The sequence below is a fragment of the Cottoperca gobio genome, chromosome 24, assembly GCF_900634415.1.
Source record: "Cottoperca gobio chromosome 24, fCotGob3.1, whole genome shotgun sequence".
Taxonomy (NCBI): Eukaryota; Metazoa; Chordata; class Actinopteri; order Perciformes; family Bovichtidae; genus Cottoperca; species Cottoperca gobio.
Genome location: NC_041378.1, coordinates 7270122 through 7286878, shown reverse-complemented (window position 1 = coordinate 7286878; position 16757 = coordinate 7270122). Strand labels below are relative to the sequence as shown.

The 16757-nt window shown below is 39.8% G+C and overlaps 1 protein-coding gene across 1 annotated transcript; it reads left to right on the top strand.

Moving 5' to 3' along the window:
* Positions 1 to 755: 755 nt before the first annotated feature.
* snx3 (sorting nexin 3) lies at positions 756 to 16462 on the top strand. The gene is made up of 4 exons (XM_029462916.1): positions 756 to 950; positions 9416 to 9511; positions 10249 to 10373; positions 15620 to 16462. Exons 1-4 carry the CDS (start codon positions 789 to 791, stop codon positions 15723 to 15725), a joined length of 489 nt encoding a protein of 162 aa, XP_029318776.1. The 5' UTR covers positions 756 to 788; the 3' UTR covers positions 15726 to 16462.
* Positions 16463 to 16757: the final 295 nt, after the last annotated feature.

The following is a 16757-nucleotide window of genomic DNA, read 5'->3' as shown; positions in this document are numbered from 1 at the left end:
AAATGAAATGATAAAGAAACAAATGTAGAAATAAAAGCTTGAACTATAAAATACATGTGTAGGTTAAGTTGAAAATAAATAAACAACGGGAAAAGACTGCTGTACATTTTAGGCCGAACTATATCCCTATTGTTTATATGACTAGATCCCATTGTTGTTTATTAATAAGATTACATATTCCGCTTGTCATTTACTATGTAAAGTATTTTTTAAATAATCAATATTATTTTCCGTATTAAATCCTGAAGAACTTCAATAATGTTGAATGTCGGATCACCTGTGTTTTTACATTTTAGCAGCAATTACTTTACATTGATGACTGGTCTGGATTATACAAATGAAATGATTACAATTATGTATATAGTCTGAAAACGTGATTACGGCCACTGTGCCCACTGGCGGGTTGTAAACAAACCGAGCAGCAGGTGGCCGAGCAGCGTCAGCTGAACCTCAGCTGATCGGAAGTACAGCGAGATGGCCTTTCAAGCTCGCGATAGTGAGAGACACATCAATACCGGAACTCGTGTGATTTGACTTCAACATAAAAGTTACAGCTAGACTATTTCGATGTGGAAACGATAAAATCGTGTGGAAAAGTATGCATTTAAATAAATAATATCATCCAATATAGATAACTGCTCTAACATAGTGTGCTTTTCTGTATACTTGTAATTACGAGCACACAACAACCACCAAATGTTTTATTTTGAAGGCTAGCAACGGAATGTAAGTATTTGTATTCTAGCTAACTTGTCACTATCACTAGCTGCTAGAAGGACAGGGGAGAAATGGCTGATACCATAGCTGACACAAGAAGGCTCTTCTCTAAGCCTCAGAACTTAAATGATGCTTATGGACCTCCAAGTAATTTTCTAGAGATTGATGTGAGCAACCCTGAGACCATCGGGGTTGCCAGGACCAGATATACCACGTATGAAATCAGACTTAAGGTGAGCCTGCATTAACAGCTGCTAATGACGTTAGCTTTTAAGCTAGCTGCCTGAGGTATCTAACGTCTTTCCTGTCGCCAAAGAAAGTTTAGACTTCTTGACATCAGGGTCGCCAGAGTCAAAACGATGCGCATACAATAACATAGTCAATATGTATTTGTGTGAATGACTACATATGAGGCGTTATATGCCAAACCAGTTAGCTAACGCTAGCTAGCAGGCTAGTAACGCTCGTTAAACTAGCTAACACTGGTTAGCTATTTGACAGTAAACTCACGAGTCAACGTTAGTTACTGATGTTAGCTTTGAGTCGAAGTTATTTGAATATATGTTTGTTAATAAGTAATCTAGAGATTTGAACAACAATGTTAACAAGTACATTGAACCTCCTAATGTTTGCTTAACTGGTAACAGACATGTAGCTGTGGCTCTGCTTACAAATGGAATTTGTTTACATTAGCCTTAAGTGTTTTTCCTCAGTGGAGTGACAGTTCAGCTGTTTTACCAATTCACACAAGTCTTCACATAACAGTTATGCAAGCTGAATAAACGATGATAAAATAACTCCTCCTAAAAGTGAAACCCTCCCTGACAGTTCAGAGTTGAACTCCAGCCACACCCCATGTGCTGACTGCAAAGAATAGATAACAGAATTGGTTTTTAATGACCAAACTAAAAGGCATGTACAACCAAATGCTCAGCTCTCTCCTACCATATACACATCATACTAATATTACTTTAGTGGGAATGTTGGTTGTTTAAAACAAATGCTAACTTTGTCTTGACTTTACAAATTTTTCCTCAAGAGTACTGCAGTAACGGGCCAAAGGGGAACATAACTAAGCAAGTCAGCTTCTTTGGAACTGGAGACAGGATGCAACGTGCAGCCTGATCTTTTCCAGTCGCTCCCACCCCCCTCAACACATTTCCTTCCTCCTACTCTACTGAATAACTTGTATAGTAGAACAAATGCTTTTCTTCTTCGGGACATTCCTTCCATCTATTGGTAAACTATTGTAGTTGGTCTACATGCTTGTGTAAATAAACTTGTAATATGTTTTATCTAAAGTGAAGTGGGACATGTTAGAGTGTAACTATTGGTTTACACTATCCAGAAATGTGGGGTTGAGTAATCAGTGAGGAGAATAACTGTTAGAAAATCCTAGCTATTGCAAAACACAGATCCTGTCCCGTGTATTTTCCTCTGTCACAGACGCACCCAGCTTCTAAGTCACAGCTGAGTCAGCTTAAATGATTTTAGACCACTTTTCAACAATGCTAGGACTGCACTTTAACAAATAGCAGAAAATGATCATACTAAATTATTGACAAAAAGTACCTGTAGGTCAATTTACCCACATGTTTTAGAGCTTTCAACCATATCCCACTTTATTAGCAGATGGGAATTTGCAAAGTTTGTCATTGAACTGTAAATGTTCAAACGTGGCAAACATGTACAAAAAACCCTAGAGGTGCTCAGAACAAAACATTTGAACATCTATCTCCAGTTCAATGACTACTCTGCAAACTCCATGTGCTGAGTTTTTTTATTTCACCTGCTATTTCCAAGAATGATTTGTCGAGCTTAAATTAGGCATTGTTCTAGTTCTCACTTACATTATGATCAGCTATACTCTTCTTTATCCATTATGACACACGCATAAGAGAAAGTGATGGCACCATTTATGGGATTTGACAAAAACTTTTTTCAAGTACATTTGCGCATTTCATTTTTTATCATGTCTGTCACCACATACAATTCTGCATAAATTGAGCAATTCCAGGACTCTGCTGTATTCTCTTTTAATGCGCAGGCTGTATTGAGAGTCTGAAATTATCAGGCAGTCACTCGTCTCATCTGATTGCCTCATCGCTTATCTTTTAAATTGTCATTTCAGTTGACTGACACCCCAGTAGTTAGTGGCCTGGAGTATTTAGATTGGTGAGCAGCCCTAAAGTATTTATAGTTTCCCTTTGCCTTAAGAAATGGGTTAAGGGAAGAGAAGCCGTCTCCAGGCATTAGCGTTGAATATAAGGCTACTGTACTTGATTAGCGTGTAATAATTAGCATATGCGTGTAATCAGCATTATTGTGCACCTCATAGCCTTGTGTGACCCTGCTTTGCATAAGACCACAGAAGAAGCGGCGCATCCCTCGCTACTCAACAAACGTGGTGTCAACTTTGCTTTACTTCTCTCCTTTTCCTTTCTTCAGCTTTCTTTAGAAGCATTTTACTCCATCTCCAGCATGTTAAGAGTGTTAGCCACAATGCCTCGGCCTGGAATGCACGGCCTACGCTCAGCTCTCTTTAGTTTTTTATCTTGCTTATAATATTTAGAAGTACGTTAATTCTATCATCTCACTTTGCTAGACAGTTTCTGTTTATAACTTCTTCTCTTGTCTCCTGTTCTCACCACTGTCCTGCTATCCACCCCGAAATCGAGAGAGCCCTTGTGGCCGCACTGAGAGAGTCTACCTAATCCCCTCATTGAGAGAAGAGAAGAATGAAACAGGCCAGGGTGTGGGGGAGCTGGAGCATTTATTCCCCATCCTTACCCCCCGCCCCCCACCCATAGGAGGGCAGAAAGCCACCCCCGCATCAGCCTTCATCACATTGCCCACTTATCCTATTTCACTCCCAGCTGTGTGCAGTCAGTTGCCTCGTTCATACTGTGATACTGAATTCCCTTTGATGACTATATATGGTTTAATGTATAGCATAAACACCAGAGCGAGGGCTTATTCATTCGACGACATTGTAAAGTTTACCCTGACTATATTTAAATAAATGTCATTTGGCTTGTGACTCATTGGCAGTGTCTGAATGTTCAAGTTAGTGGTGAAACAAACCGTATAAAGATTTGGTTGTGTGAGAAACTGGTCGCAGCGGCTGTGACGCAGGATGTCACTTGTTGACGTCCATGCCTGCATTTGGTGTTCAAAATCAATGGGATCAATCTACTTCTTTCAGTCAGTTATTTTATTTATTTTTTTAAAGAGGTGGAAGCTAAGTTCATAGTGAAAAGAGGCGGATATCTCATTTTGCCTGAGCAGACTTATAATGTCCAGGGTCGAGTTGAAACAATGGATTTTTGTTCTCACCTAAATCCCTTCGTTTTAAGCGTAGTTTCTTAAATGGCTTATAGACCACAGGAAGCTGGTAGGTTTGGTTCCTTTTCTGCCTCTGCACATGTTTTTCATGTTATTCTGAGTCCTATCATATCGCCTTAATGTTTTTTTGTTGCTGGTTTGAGAGGAGCCCCTTAAGCAGCATAGTGTATTTTTTTGTACCCTCAGCAAACAGAGAGTTGGGGTCTGTGAGGGGGGAGAAGGAGCTGTTGGGTATTAGTAAAATTTCTTGTCTTTAGTTGGTTCCCATCTCATCCAGAGAGTGCATTCAGGGTAGCGAACTTTGGGATCTCACTTTGTTTATGGATAGGAGTACATAAAAGGCCTCTTATAGCTGTGTCGCTCGCTCTCACTCGGTCTTCTACCCCTCCTCTACTCTCATAGCTTCTCCCTCTCTTTCTTTCTCTTTTTCCATTTGGGCTATGGGGCGGGGGCCTTTGGTCATTAATAAAATGGGGAGAGATGGGGAGTGGGTGTGTGTGTCGGGGGGGTGCTTGTCAGGCACAGTCAAGTGTAATCCAAAGTCTACAGCATCCTCTTCGACAACTATTTTAATGGAAATAGGGAACATATTGTATCAAGGCTACCATATCCTACTTGAAATGACAGTATCAAAAGTGGGAGTTGATACTATGGCAACAAAGCAGCTTTTTGCCAGCTAGGCGAGTCGGAGAGAGGGTAGGCTGTCAGGCCGCAGGGGCCGGCGAACGAGTGAGAGAGTACATGGAGAGGCGAGAGCGAAAGACCCATAGCCCCAACGCTTTTGTTCCCTGTCTTTTTTTCCCCCACTTTGGAATATGATGCAATGAGATGGTATTATGTTGCTATTTTTTATGCTATTATTCTGAAAGGAGAGTATATGTGAGGGGTAAGAAGGGGGCATGGGGGAGGTTTAGGATGCACACTCTCAAACTTGACTTAATCCATCCTGCTAAAAGCTAATGCATGGCGGCCTTGAACTATTCTCTCAGGAGATGAGTGATCTTTGTCCCCACTCTCGCTCTTTCTCTGCCTCGCTGTTTTTAAGGGTTCTGCCTCTTTTCAACCCATTTTCAATGAGCCTAAGGTATTGTGTCCCACACATTATGAATCACATTCTCTTCCTATGGAGCGTGGATTGCACCTTAGACACTCACAATGGAACGTGAAGCTAGGAGGTTTACTTTGAAGGAACTACATCTAACTTTATGGTCTTTTGAAACAGCATTTTCTCTTTTAAACCTGCTTTTAATATAACCATTAATTCCTTATTTGTGTTTTTCTAAGTTTGAAAGTTACATTTTTTTCTCATGTTTTATTATGTCAGCTTAAATGTCTGATAAAGAGAGAGGCAAAGTGTGCCTTTTTTTAGACTATCAACGAAATGCTAAGACCCAGCTGGGTGTGGGCTGGTCCCGCCTCCCAATCACTGCTGGGGCCAGTAAGTTGAGACACACAGGCCCTCACCTCTAACCAGCCGTGAAGAGAACAGAGGCCAGGGAAACCTTATCGTGTGTGTGTGTGTGTGTGTGTGTGTGTGTGTGTCATTTTTCAGTTCTGTCACTTTCGTTCCTCCCCTTGTCCTGCAAGGCCAATCTCTTAATCATCAGGTTTGAGAGGGCGAATGGATTGAATGGCCAGGTGACTTTCTTTCCTTACACTCTCACTGCTAGCTTCATTGTTGTTGAGACGAGTACTCCGGGTTCGACTGTGTGTGTGTGTGATGCCTCGGGCTATTATATTTACATTGTTAACTGTGTGACTGGTCAAACCTCATACTTAACACCTGTGCGTGCGTGCATGCTTCATGTACGCCAGTCTGTGCTCGCGCGTGGTTAAGTGTTTTCTGTGTGCACATGATGGGATTAGAGTCACGGCGGTGGCAGATTACCTGTAACTGTGATCTGTTGTGGTGGGGATTAACTTTGCGGCGCTCCATGCTGTGAGGTAACATGACGCAGCGGGGACAGACCACGGTGAGAGTGGAGTTAATGCCAGAGCACTGGGGTGATAGAGCTAAGATAATCCACTTCTCCTGTGACCTGAGAAAGAGGAGGAGTGAGGGGCTCATTGACGACTTCACCTGGAGAGAACTTGAAATAAGTGGGAAAGGGAAGTTTTCAGGGCTGGTGAGTCACTTAAATACACAGTGGGAATGAGGGAGTGTGCATGCACCACAAAGGTCACAGAAAGATACCGGATACAAAAATGGTTTGTTTGTCTAGAGAATAGCTGCGAGGCTACTGGTAGTGGTTAAAAAAACAAAACTGGTGCCATGGGTGTGAGAGTGAAAAAGCTAAGTTAAGTTATGGCTTAATTAACTAAAAGTTTGAAAACCTTAACATATTTTGAAATCGGGTGGCATCACACACACGAGGATAATGTAACTTATCAGATGCCAAATCACAAAGATGCAAAGCCCAAGAAAAGAAAATACTAGGAGTTCTGAAAGGTGAACTACCCTTAATTTACAGTATTGGAAGTTTCTCTCTAAAACACACTCTTAAAACTCTCTTTCTCGGTCAGAAGCTTCGTGTCCAATAAACGTTTTCTTATGCACATTTTGAAGTCATTAGTCCGTCGTATGAAAACAGAAAAACTGTATCAAACTTCCTCAATTGTGAAAAGAATTGAGGAAGTTTGAGGTTCTTTTTGCATTTTGTCGAAAAGAGTTCAGATATTTTGTGTAAAACATTGGTACTGACCAAGGATAGAGATAAAACTGTCCCCTTAAGTTAATTTGTAATCTCATCCTGGCATTATAGTGCTTATGCAAAAATGTTGCTCCATGTTTTTTCTCTCTTGGATCGTAGGCGTACACATCAACAGCACACCGCAACAACACAGTACAATTACAGGACTGTTGTATTACACTGCATTAGTTTTAGCTCGGTACATGTAATAAACTGGCAGCTGAGTGGATAGTGCGTATCCTCTTTCAATCATCATGTCCCTAGGTATCATTTGTTTTACAGTCTTAATATGAAATCAGTCAGGTTGACAGGCAGCATTAGTTGTCATTATCAAAATTTTATCAAATGAGTTTGCTCTTTTCAAGGATCCATCATTTTTGACTGAAGAGAGGACAGAGAAAAGAGGGAAGAACTAATGCCTGCATTTCCCCCATTGAAACACCACAATAGGAGTCTCAAGGGCAGAAAATCTGACTTATTATCGCAGAGCAAGGGAAATAAAGAGGAAAATGTCTGAAAGGAAGAGACCATGAGACCGAAAAGACCACTCCTGCTTTCCCTCCTCCTCAATTAGTCCTGCACAGACCAGATGAAGCTCCCAACCCCTCCATTTTTTCTGCTCTTCCTGTATGACCACGTAAACCCCCTCCCTTTCTCTTTTGCTCAGCCATTTACTCAGCCTTCTAGTTAACTCTGCATCCCCTTTACTGCTCAGTCGTCTGCTCATCGATCAGTGTAGCAGCTCACACTGTATTCATGCTGCACCTACTTGCTCAATTGCTTTACTCTTGTGATTCCTACTTCCATGAGTTCTGACCTTCTGTGATTGTGGCCTGTCAATGAAATGCTCATTCACTCCCTCCTTGTTTGTACATTGTCACGGGATGGCCATGTGCTGTCAGGACTAGTGAAGAGGTTTGGCATTGTGCTGTAATTTGCCGTTTGCTCAATGTTCCGTCAATGTCGAAACATCTCCCTTTTTTAATATGAAATTCACTCTCAAGTGCTTGTCAACTGCAACAAAAATTACGCACACATCCGCGCTTTGCCGTACAAAACACACACAAAAATGGCAAAATGATGGACCTTGGTGAAAACATGAGTGAACTTTCCATTTTTCTTTTCAGTTTGGTTCAATTTGAAGGAGGCTTTGTTTTTTTTTCTCCTCTTTTACTACTTTTAATTAAAGTCAGAGTAGATGACACAAGGCTACGCCCCAAACCCAATGCAATAAAACCTTTCACTCCGTCTTTTTCTTCAAGTTCTCTCCTGATTTCTAGTTATTTAATTAATATATATAATTTTTTAATATATATATATATATTTAATATATATTTGTTTTTAATATATATATATATTTAATATAATAAATATATTTAAATATATATTTAATTTAATATAGTAAATATATTTAAATATATATTTAATATAATATAGTTAATATATTATTAACAGTTATTAATGTTAAGCTGTACCAGTGTGTCGGGGAACAAACGTTTCCGGCCAGTAGTTTTTCGATTATCCTGCTGACAGACAAACAAATCGAACCCAAAAACATAATGGTGGAGGTAATAAATATGTAATACGCCGAGTGTGAAGCTGATCGCATGAGTGGTTGTCATGAAAACCGAATGACAGACAGATATTTTTACCACACAAATTAAAACCCCCTAATTGGTTGGTCATTTCTTATAAAAGGCTATATTGGGGCATCTCAAAAATATTTAATTTTAACCTTTTTAAGCACTGTTTTAAGTCTTGCCCAAGGTTTTTAACCCACACGTAACCAGCAACAATACTAAGATATTACTGGTGTCAGGTCTCAGGGGAACTTTATTGGCGCTGAGACTAATTACATCCAAGTTTTGTCCAACCAGTTTTTTAGTCGAAACAGTCTAAAACCAAAACATTCAGTTTACTCAACATCACAATTAAGAAGCTGGGAACAATTTATGTTATGTTTGGCATTTTTGCTGGGGAAAAAAAACCGCAAATGATAAATCGATTAGCAAAATAGTTACTGATTGATTGTTCATCGTAGAGAGTATCAATTATTTTATTATATCAACACATCATGTTGTGCATGATCGGCGATCGCTTGCATTAAAAACCCATCAGGCCTCAAGAATACATTGCCATTAAGTGTGACAAGAACCTACACCATCTATACCTACCTCTATGATTAATGGACTAACTATCAGCTTTGACCAATCGATTTAATATTGGTCAACAAACATAATGATCAGCGGCAATTTTGTTAATGCTAAAGTGTTTGGTTTCAGCTTTTTAAATGTGAGGATTTGCCACTTTTCACTTCGTCATACCATTGTGAATTAAATATATTTGGGTTTAGACTTTCGGTCAGACAAAAAAGGGATTTAAAGACTGCAAATTGGGATAGGCACGTTTCACGTTTCAATAGTTAAGCCCTAACAATTGAGGTCATACATGCACTACAATAGATTTGAAAAAAAAGCGTTGACACACACTTTATGTTGCTGACTTGGATTTAAAGCACTGGCTAAAAATGGGTTCACAGAAAGGAAGACAATCTATGTACTTTAAAAAAAGAAAATAAATCATTCTTCCATCTGCAGGTTTAAGGAAAATTCCTCTTTATATCAAGGTGACGCAGTTTGCCGTGTGTTTGTTTGTATCCACAGACCAACCTGCCCATCTTCAAGCTGAAGGAGTCTAGTGTACGGAGGCGGTACAGCGACTTTGAGTGGCTCAGATCGGAGCTGGAGAGGGAAAGCAAGGTGAGCCATTGAGGTGAACTCGACACAAAGGCTCTTGAGTACTTTGCTTATCAAATCAGCACACACCAATGATCACATCTGCAATGTTTTTGTATTTGAGAGAAAGTTGTTCAAAGATATTTTGAAGCTTTGCAGTTTGTTAAAGAAGACCTGAATGTGGTCTTTCTGCTGTTATTGAAGACTGTAAACTATCTGGTTTAGAGCCTCAGAAATGGCTAAATGTTCTCACCAGATCACGATGTACGCGTTCTTCTCCGACAGCAATCAATAACAGCTCTGACAAAATAAAAATCTGGTATCTGTGGCTGTCGCAGGACTGTAATAAGTCCGTCCAATCATTTCATTCGGCCTGAATAAAATGATTGGACTTGCGACCTGCCTGCCTACCTAACCCGTCTACCTTGTGTTCTGCCAGCCTATCTTGCGCACACTCTGCCCGTGCACTCATTGCACGTCACCAGAGTCTTCCACAAGCTGCTAGTTTGACAACTGTCGGTACTAACAATAGCCATGTTCGTTGTTTACGTTCATTCTGATACTTTTGTGGGAGGGGCTTTGGAGGGAGGCCTAAATTTTTCGACTTTTGGAGCTAGTGCTGCCAGCTACTTTTATTGGAAAAGAGTTTGCAACACTGCTGGTTTCCCCATATAACCTACCCAAGCTTTAAGCACTACAATCTTCATTATTAAGTCGTATATGCTGCTGTATGATTATCTGCGGGTGCTCTTTTATCGCAGGTGGTCGTGCCGCCTCTTCCAGGAAAAGCTCTTTTCCGGCAGCTTCCGTTCCGAGGGGATGACGGGATATTTGATGACTCTTTCATCGAGGAGCGGAGACATGCTCTGGAGCAGTTTCTCAACAAGTAAGGCTTTCCACGTCTCCTCAGTCTTCCTCTTCCTTCTTTCACTATCTTGCCGTGAGGTTAAAACTATTTATTCTTTACAACTTTTTCTCTGTGGTCACAGTTGTTTCCAGCTCCTGCCTTTAGCGGGGTATTATTTGAACTCTTAAGAACAATAAAACACTTTGTGCAATAAGTAGATTCAACTTTTTCACTTCTCCTCATATTGTTAACAAACTGAACCCGCCGAGACAGACGGGTCTTTTTCCTCACTGTCCTCCTAATTCTCTTTTATAATTACCTCGCAAAGGACAAGAACAACCAAAGAGGACTCAAGTGTGCACCCCCACAACATATTTTTTTCTTACATTTGTTTTTATTGTTGATGTGTAATTTATGATAATTGCAGCTCAAATTACAGCGCGTTGTTCCGTGGGATCGTGTGTGCACCTCTGCTTATTTTTGATCTAGCATGTCCTCGTTTTCAGCTGCGGAACAATATAAGTTACAGTGTGATTGTAATGATTTGCTTTGATTGCAGACTTCGCCATTATCTTTGTTTCATGTGCAAATGCATCAATGTTTCCTTTTGGAATATTAAGAGCTCAAAAACAGTTGGGTAAATTTAAATCCATAAATATGTTGGGTTTTTTTTTTTAAAGAAGATGAATGTGTTGGTAATTGAGATTGTTTCCCCCTTTTGCTTCCTATGAATGAAACACTGCTGTTGATCATATCATTGTTCAGACTTAATACTGGCCGATGTGGCTGGCAGCATTGTTTAATCTGTGATTGAGAGCATTGTGAAGAGGAAATCTTTTGGAATGCTAAACATGATTGTCGCTGTGAAACAAGTGAGAGGGAGGAGAGGAGATAACCATCAGCTTTTGATTAGGCTAGTCAAACATAATTCATGCTTCAGGTAAAGAAGAGTGGCTTGCATCCCCACTTCAAAAAGCAAGCAAGGCCATGACATTTTAACATGCTTCAGCTGCACCTTGTCCTCCAATGTCAAAGTCACAATTTCCAAAACCTATTAAATAGGTTTGCTGGGGGGCAGGCAGTGCCTCCACCGGGTCGCTTAATTTGTCTAAAAAATGTCCTGTTAGAGGTTAAGATGCATGCATACGTACAATGTCATCATGTTGATCTGTTCTGAGAAATTGACTGTTTAAAAAATGGGATGTTTTTAGGGTCTCAGGTGCACTGGCTCATTCTCGTTAATATCCGTATGACAGAAACATGCCGGCGTATATGAAAATTAGCTAAAAGTTTGTCAGAGTCCAACTTTTCCACAGCGGTGTTGTAGCTGACGTATACATAACGAATACATAACAAATTATTATACGTATGTCAAACATTGATAGCGTATCACTTACTTATTTAAAACGTATCAGAGCGTCTGGCCAACGGAGCTGGAAAAGTGCCATCTGGTTCACGTCATGCTGATGCTGGAGAACGGCTAACATGCTGAACGCTAGCTGTACTGTAGAAACACTTTTAATAAGTTACTCCGTCGTCAGGCATAATCTTAACATCGGGTAGGAATAGGTTATCCACTCGTTATCAATACATTGGCTGTAGGATTCACCGTCAGCCGACGTAGCCTATATCTAACGTACCTCTAACGTAGTCACGTAGGTATTCACGTACTATATTTACATAGGTAAGTATTCACGTAGGTATTTACATAGGTAAGTATTCACGTAGGTAAGTATTCACGTAGGTATTTACGTAGGTAAGTATTCACGTACTATATTTATGTAGGTAAATATTCACGTACGTATTCAGTATTCACGTATGTCCAACGTAACGTAACATCTGTATATCTTATGAAGCACACGTCGGCTACGTCCGGTAATTTTGAACATGCGCAAAACATCAGCGTTCAACAACGCACCCCAGCGTAACACAGTGAGCTCTTAACAAATACTACTTATACCTTACCTTATATCAACGTACACCAGCGTGTTGCCGATATTTTGTATACGCCATATTTTTGTATACGTTATGCATTCATTGGGCATTCGTCTGATACATCTTGTATAAGTAATACTCTATCAATAGGTTAGACATGCGTATCTGTATATGTTCACTTTTCCGATCCGATGAAAAGTTGGACGTATTTGGACTCTGACAAATTTTCGTATGTGCCACCATACGTTTCTGCCATACGGATATGTGTGACAGGGCCTTTAGCTCCTTTTGGGTCATCTGAAGGGACATTCAGGGATGTCAACGTGGCTTTAACAGAGGAAAACACGGTCCCAAACACAGTATTTTAACAGGATTGGTTTTTAAATAATCCAGATTATATCTAAATTAACTGCTGTGTTTTTGTATTCAGTTCATGTAAAGCACTTTGTAATCATCGGGGCGATCGGATCAGATGTTCCGAGCGATGAGTCCACTACGTTTCACAAGAAAGGAAATTTTCGTACACTTATTTTCCTTATTAAACCGTACACCTTCTGATAACAAGTTTCTGTCTTTCTCTTAATTGCCTTGGTAACTCACCATAAAACAAACTTAATTCAAACTCATTAGAAACTAAATAAAACGCACAAACAAAACTTTGTTCGGTCTTTATACTGTTCAAACTATCCTCAACTCTGGTTTGGTCAAAATAAAACCTTAAGTAACCCAGTTAGATGTGAAGATATGCAGGATCTACACGCTCTCGTTCTTCACAGGCAGACCAGTAATTTAAATAAATAAAATTAAAGGAAACGAGGAGAGGAGATAACCATCAGCTTTTGATTAGGCTAGTCAAACATAATTCATGCTTCAGGTAAAGAAGAGTGGCTTGCATCCCCACTTCAAAAAGCAAGCAAGGCCATGACATTTTAACATGCTTCAGCTGCACCTTGTCCTTCAATGTCAAAGTCACAATTTCCAAAACCTATTAAATAGGTTTGTTGGGGGCAGGCAGTGCCTCCACCAGGGTCGCTTAATTTGTCTAAAAAATGTCCTGTTAGAGGTTAAGATGCATGCATACGTACAATGTCATCATGTCGATCTGTTCTGAGAAATGTACTGTTTAAAAAATGGGATGTTTAGGGTCTCAGGTGCACTGGCTCATTCTCGTTAAGCTCCTTTTGGGTCATCTGAAGGGACATTCAGGGATGTCAACGTGGCTTTAACAGAGGAAAACACGATCCCAAACATACAGGATTAACGGGATTGGTTTTTAAATAATCCAGATTATATCTAAATTAACTGCTGTGTATGCTGTGTAACAGATGTATTCAGTTCATGTAAAGCACTTTGTAATCATCGGGGTGATCGGATCAGATGTTCCGAGCGATGAGTCCACTACGTTTCACAAGAAAGGAAATTTTCGTACACTTATTTTCCTTATTAAACCGTACACCTTCTGATAACAAGTTTCTGTCTTTCTCTTAATTGCCTTGGTAACTCACCATAAAACAAACTTAATTCAAACTCATTAGAAACTAAATAAAACGCACAAACAAAACTTTCACCCAGTTAGATATGAAGATGTGAAGATATGCACGCTCTCGTTCTTCACAGGCAGACCCGAACCGAATACATAACCTCCTGGTGGAGATTATGATGATAATATTGAAGATGGATGTGGGGAAACTACATTCACCAAAGCCTAGAGAAAAATTAAATGTACCTTTTTAAGTTTTGTCCTTTTTTTTTTTTTTGAAAACGTTCAAACCTGCGTCTCCAAACGTGTGATTTCATTGACCTGGCATTATGCATCATCTTCTGGTTGTTGGAGCTCTTACAGAAGGATATTGTGTATCTTTTACTCTAAGGTTGAAGGGTCTTCCTTCTCCTCAAGTTTCTCTTTCTTTTTATGTTTTCCGGCTTGGAGATGAGAGGAAAAAAAAGCATCGCTACTATGAAGTAATAAGAGCATGTGACCACAACCACACATCCACATTTATAAACCAATGTGTGTAACAGTTGCATTAAATGCACGGTAATTATGTGGCTGATTTGGTAATCGGTGATAGTCGTCGCTGTAAGTGTTACTGAAATCTACAGTTGTCCCTGTATTGCTAGTCAGTACGTATAAAATGTCTTCAGAAAATGTCAGTGAGCCTCTTCATTTATGACACAATGACTCATCATGCAGGCAGAGTTTTATCTTTATCACCATTAAAGGTAACGTTCTTATCCATAGTCAGTGTATTACCTACAGTAGATGGCAGACAGAATTTACGACCAAAAGCAAAGCAATGTTCTGCTGTACACGGGTGCATCAGCAAAACACATTTTAGCCACCTAAAAGAAAGACCCACGTAAAAAAACCATTTACCTCGCAGAACACGGGAGTTGCTGGTCTACCACGGCGAGTTTGATTGTGCTATTGCGTGACTTTGGTTAGTTCGTATTCACAAAAGTCACACGATAAAACAAGCGGCGGTAGACCAACAACTCCCAGGTTCTGCAAGGTAAAATGGCTGTTTTTGTCAATGGAGTCTGGTGGCTTTAGAGAGAGCAGAGATAACCGCTACAGTTCCCAGTTGGAAAGTGCTGTCTGACCAAGATAAAGCAGGGAAAATATTCTAAATGTAGCGTAACGTAAACTGACCCTTTCTTTTAGGAGGCTAAAAATATGTTTTGCCGATGCCCCCATCCACAGCAGTACATTGCTTTGCTTAAATGCTGCAAACTGGGGGCGTCCTAACCGACATCTGCTGTAGCGTCTATATCTACACTGTCAGCTACCAAATTCAGAATAGGCTACTGTTTACTTTTTCTCTTTTTACAGTGTTTTGTCTTTATGACAGGACAAACCTGAGCATAAATAAAGAACTTGCATCAGAGCAACATGTTGTGCAGTATGGTTTTTATAGGGTCATGTACACATTGGACGATGGTTGTTTAATTTTTGTTAGCTAATCGGTGAAATAAAGTTTCAGAAGTTAAGGTTTTAAATAGGTAACCGTACACCTGTCGAATGTCACTTGTTTTCTCACTGGTTTCTTTTCTTAACCTCCAGTATTCAAACACCTGTTTACACCTAAACACGGAAAATGTTAACGTCTCACTTCCAGCACATAACGAATGATTCCTAAACTCTTTTTCCACTTTGGTCATTCATGCTGAATCTTTCCCAGACTTCTTACCTTAAAGTTAGTCCAATGCTCCCGTCAATCTCTGCCTGTTCTGCACATTCACGCGTGTCCTTGTGTCCGCAGGTACATCGGTGTCATCGTGTCACCAAGCCTCGTCTTTGAACAGGCCCTCGGGTTTCAAACCTTGCCTTTTGCTCTTGTGTGTTTCAGAGTGGCAGGTCATCCTCTAGCTCAGAACGAACGATGCCTGCACATGTTTCTACAGGACGAGTCTGTGGACAAGACCTACACCCCATCCAAAATCAGACAAGCCTGAAAGAAAAATGGCTCTGCTTGGCCTGCTGCTCAGCCCGACTGCCCAAAGCTCTCTTCACTGCTCCAGGTTTCTCTCAGACAATAAACATTTCAATGACAACTTCCCCTCCCCACGCGCCCCCCCAAAGTAATATTGTCCAATGCCTTTTTTTAGTTTAATTGGTGACCATGATCGATGTTTGTTGGTTTTCACTTTCTAATTGGAGTCAAGAATGTTCGACACATAACTGTGGTTGAAAGTAATTTATAGTAATTTCTCTTTATGTCTGGAAATGCCACTAACATGGTTATATAATGTATTTATCATTTAGCTATGTCTTGAATATATTCATTTATATACACATTGAATGAGCGTTCTATGTATGCAAAGCTCTTGTAAAGACCCACAGCGTTTCCCATCATATATATCCCATACTGGCATGTTGCGCACCATAACTGGCAACTAAACGCACACACACACACACACACACACACACACACACACACACACACACACATATATATTTGATGGGCCTCAACGTTCAAATCACACTTAGTTGATCCTCTCTTCAAAAGGAAGCACTTGTGTGTATCGACCAGCACCTGTCCAGTTATCACAATGATTTTCTAGTAATAAAGAAGTAATTTACACAGAGGGAACTGCAGTATTTCTACTGGCTATATGCATTTTGAGATTTGTATACTGCTGTGCCATTTTTGTTTATTTTGAAGATTTTCCAATAAAATAGATGAAATGTCTCCACGCATAATTACATTTGTTGATTTGGACTGATGACCTGTCTAACACTCCACATCGGATAGTCAGCTGCAAGCTTCCACAACCATTATAATTATCCTAAATGTATTTTTACATTAATTAGTCAATAAATACATAATCTGTCATTTTCTTAAAAAAAACAAAACATTTTTTGGGAAAACACCATTTCTAAAATATTATCTTTAACCCTTTATAATATTGGTGTAATATTTATGTCATTAGTTAAAGTTACATTTCAGGCCATTAACTAATCTTTTGTAAATTGGTATCACGACA

Bases quoted from the DNA above. Each gene is read 5' to 3' on its own strand.
- snx3 (XM_029462916.1), top strand. From the start codon at position 789: ATGGCTGATACCATAGCTGACACAAGAAGGCTCTTCTCTAAGCCTCAG. The intron at 951-9,415 runs GTGAGCCTGCAT...TTGTATCCACAG, and splicing joins CGTATGAAATCAGACTTAAG to ACCAACCTGCCCATCTTCAA. The intron at 9,512-10,248 runs GTGAGCCATTGA...CTTTTATCGCAG, and splicing joins AGCTGGAGAGGGAAAGCAAG to GTGGTCGTGCCGCCTCTTCC.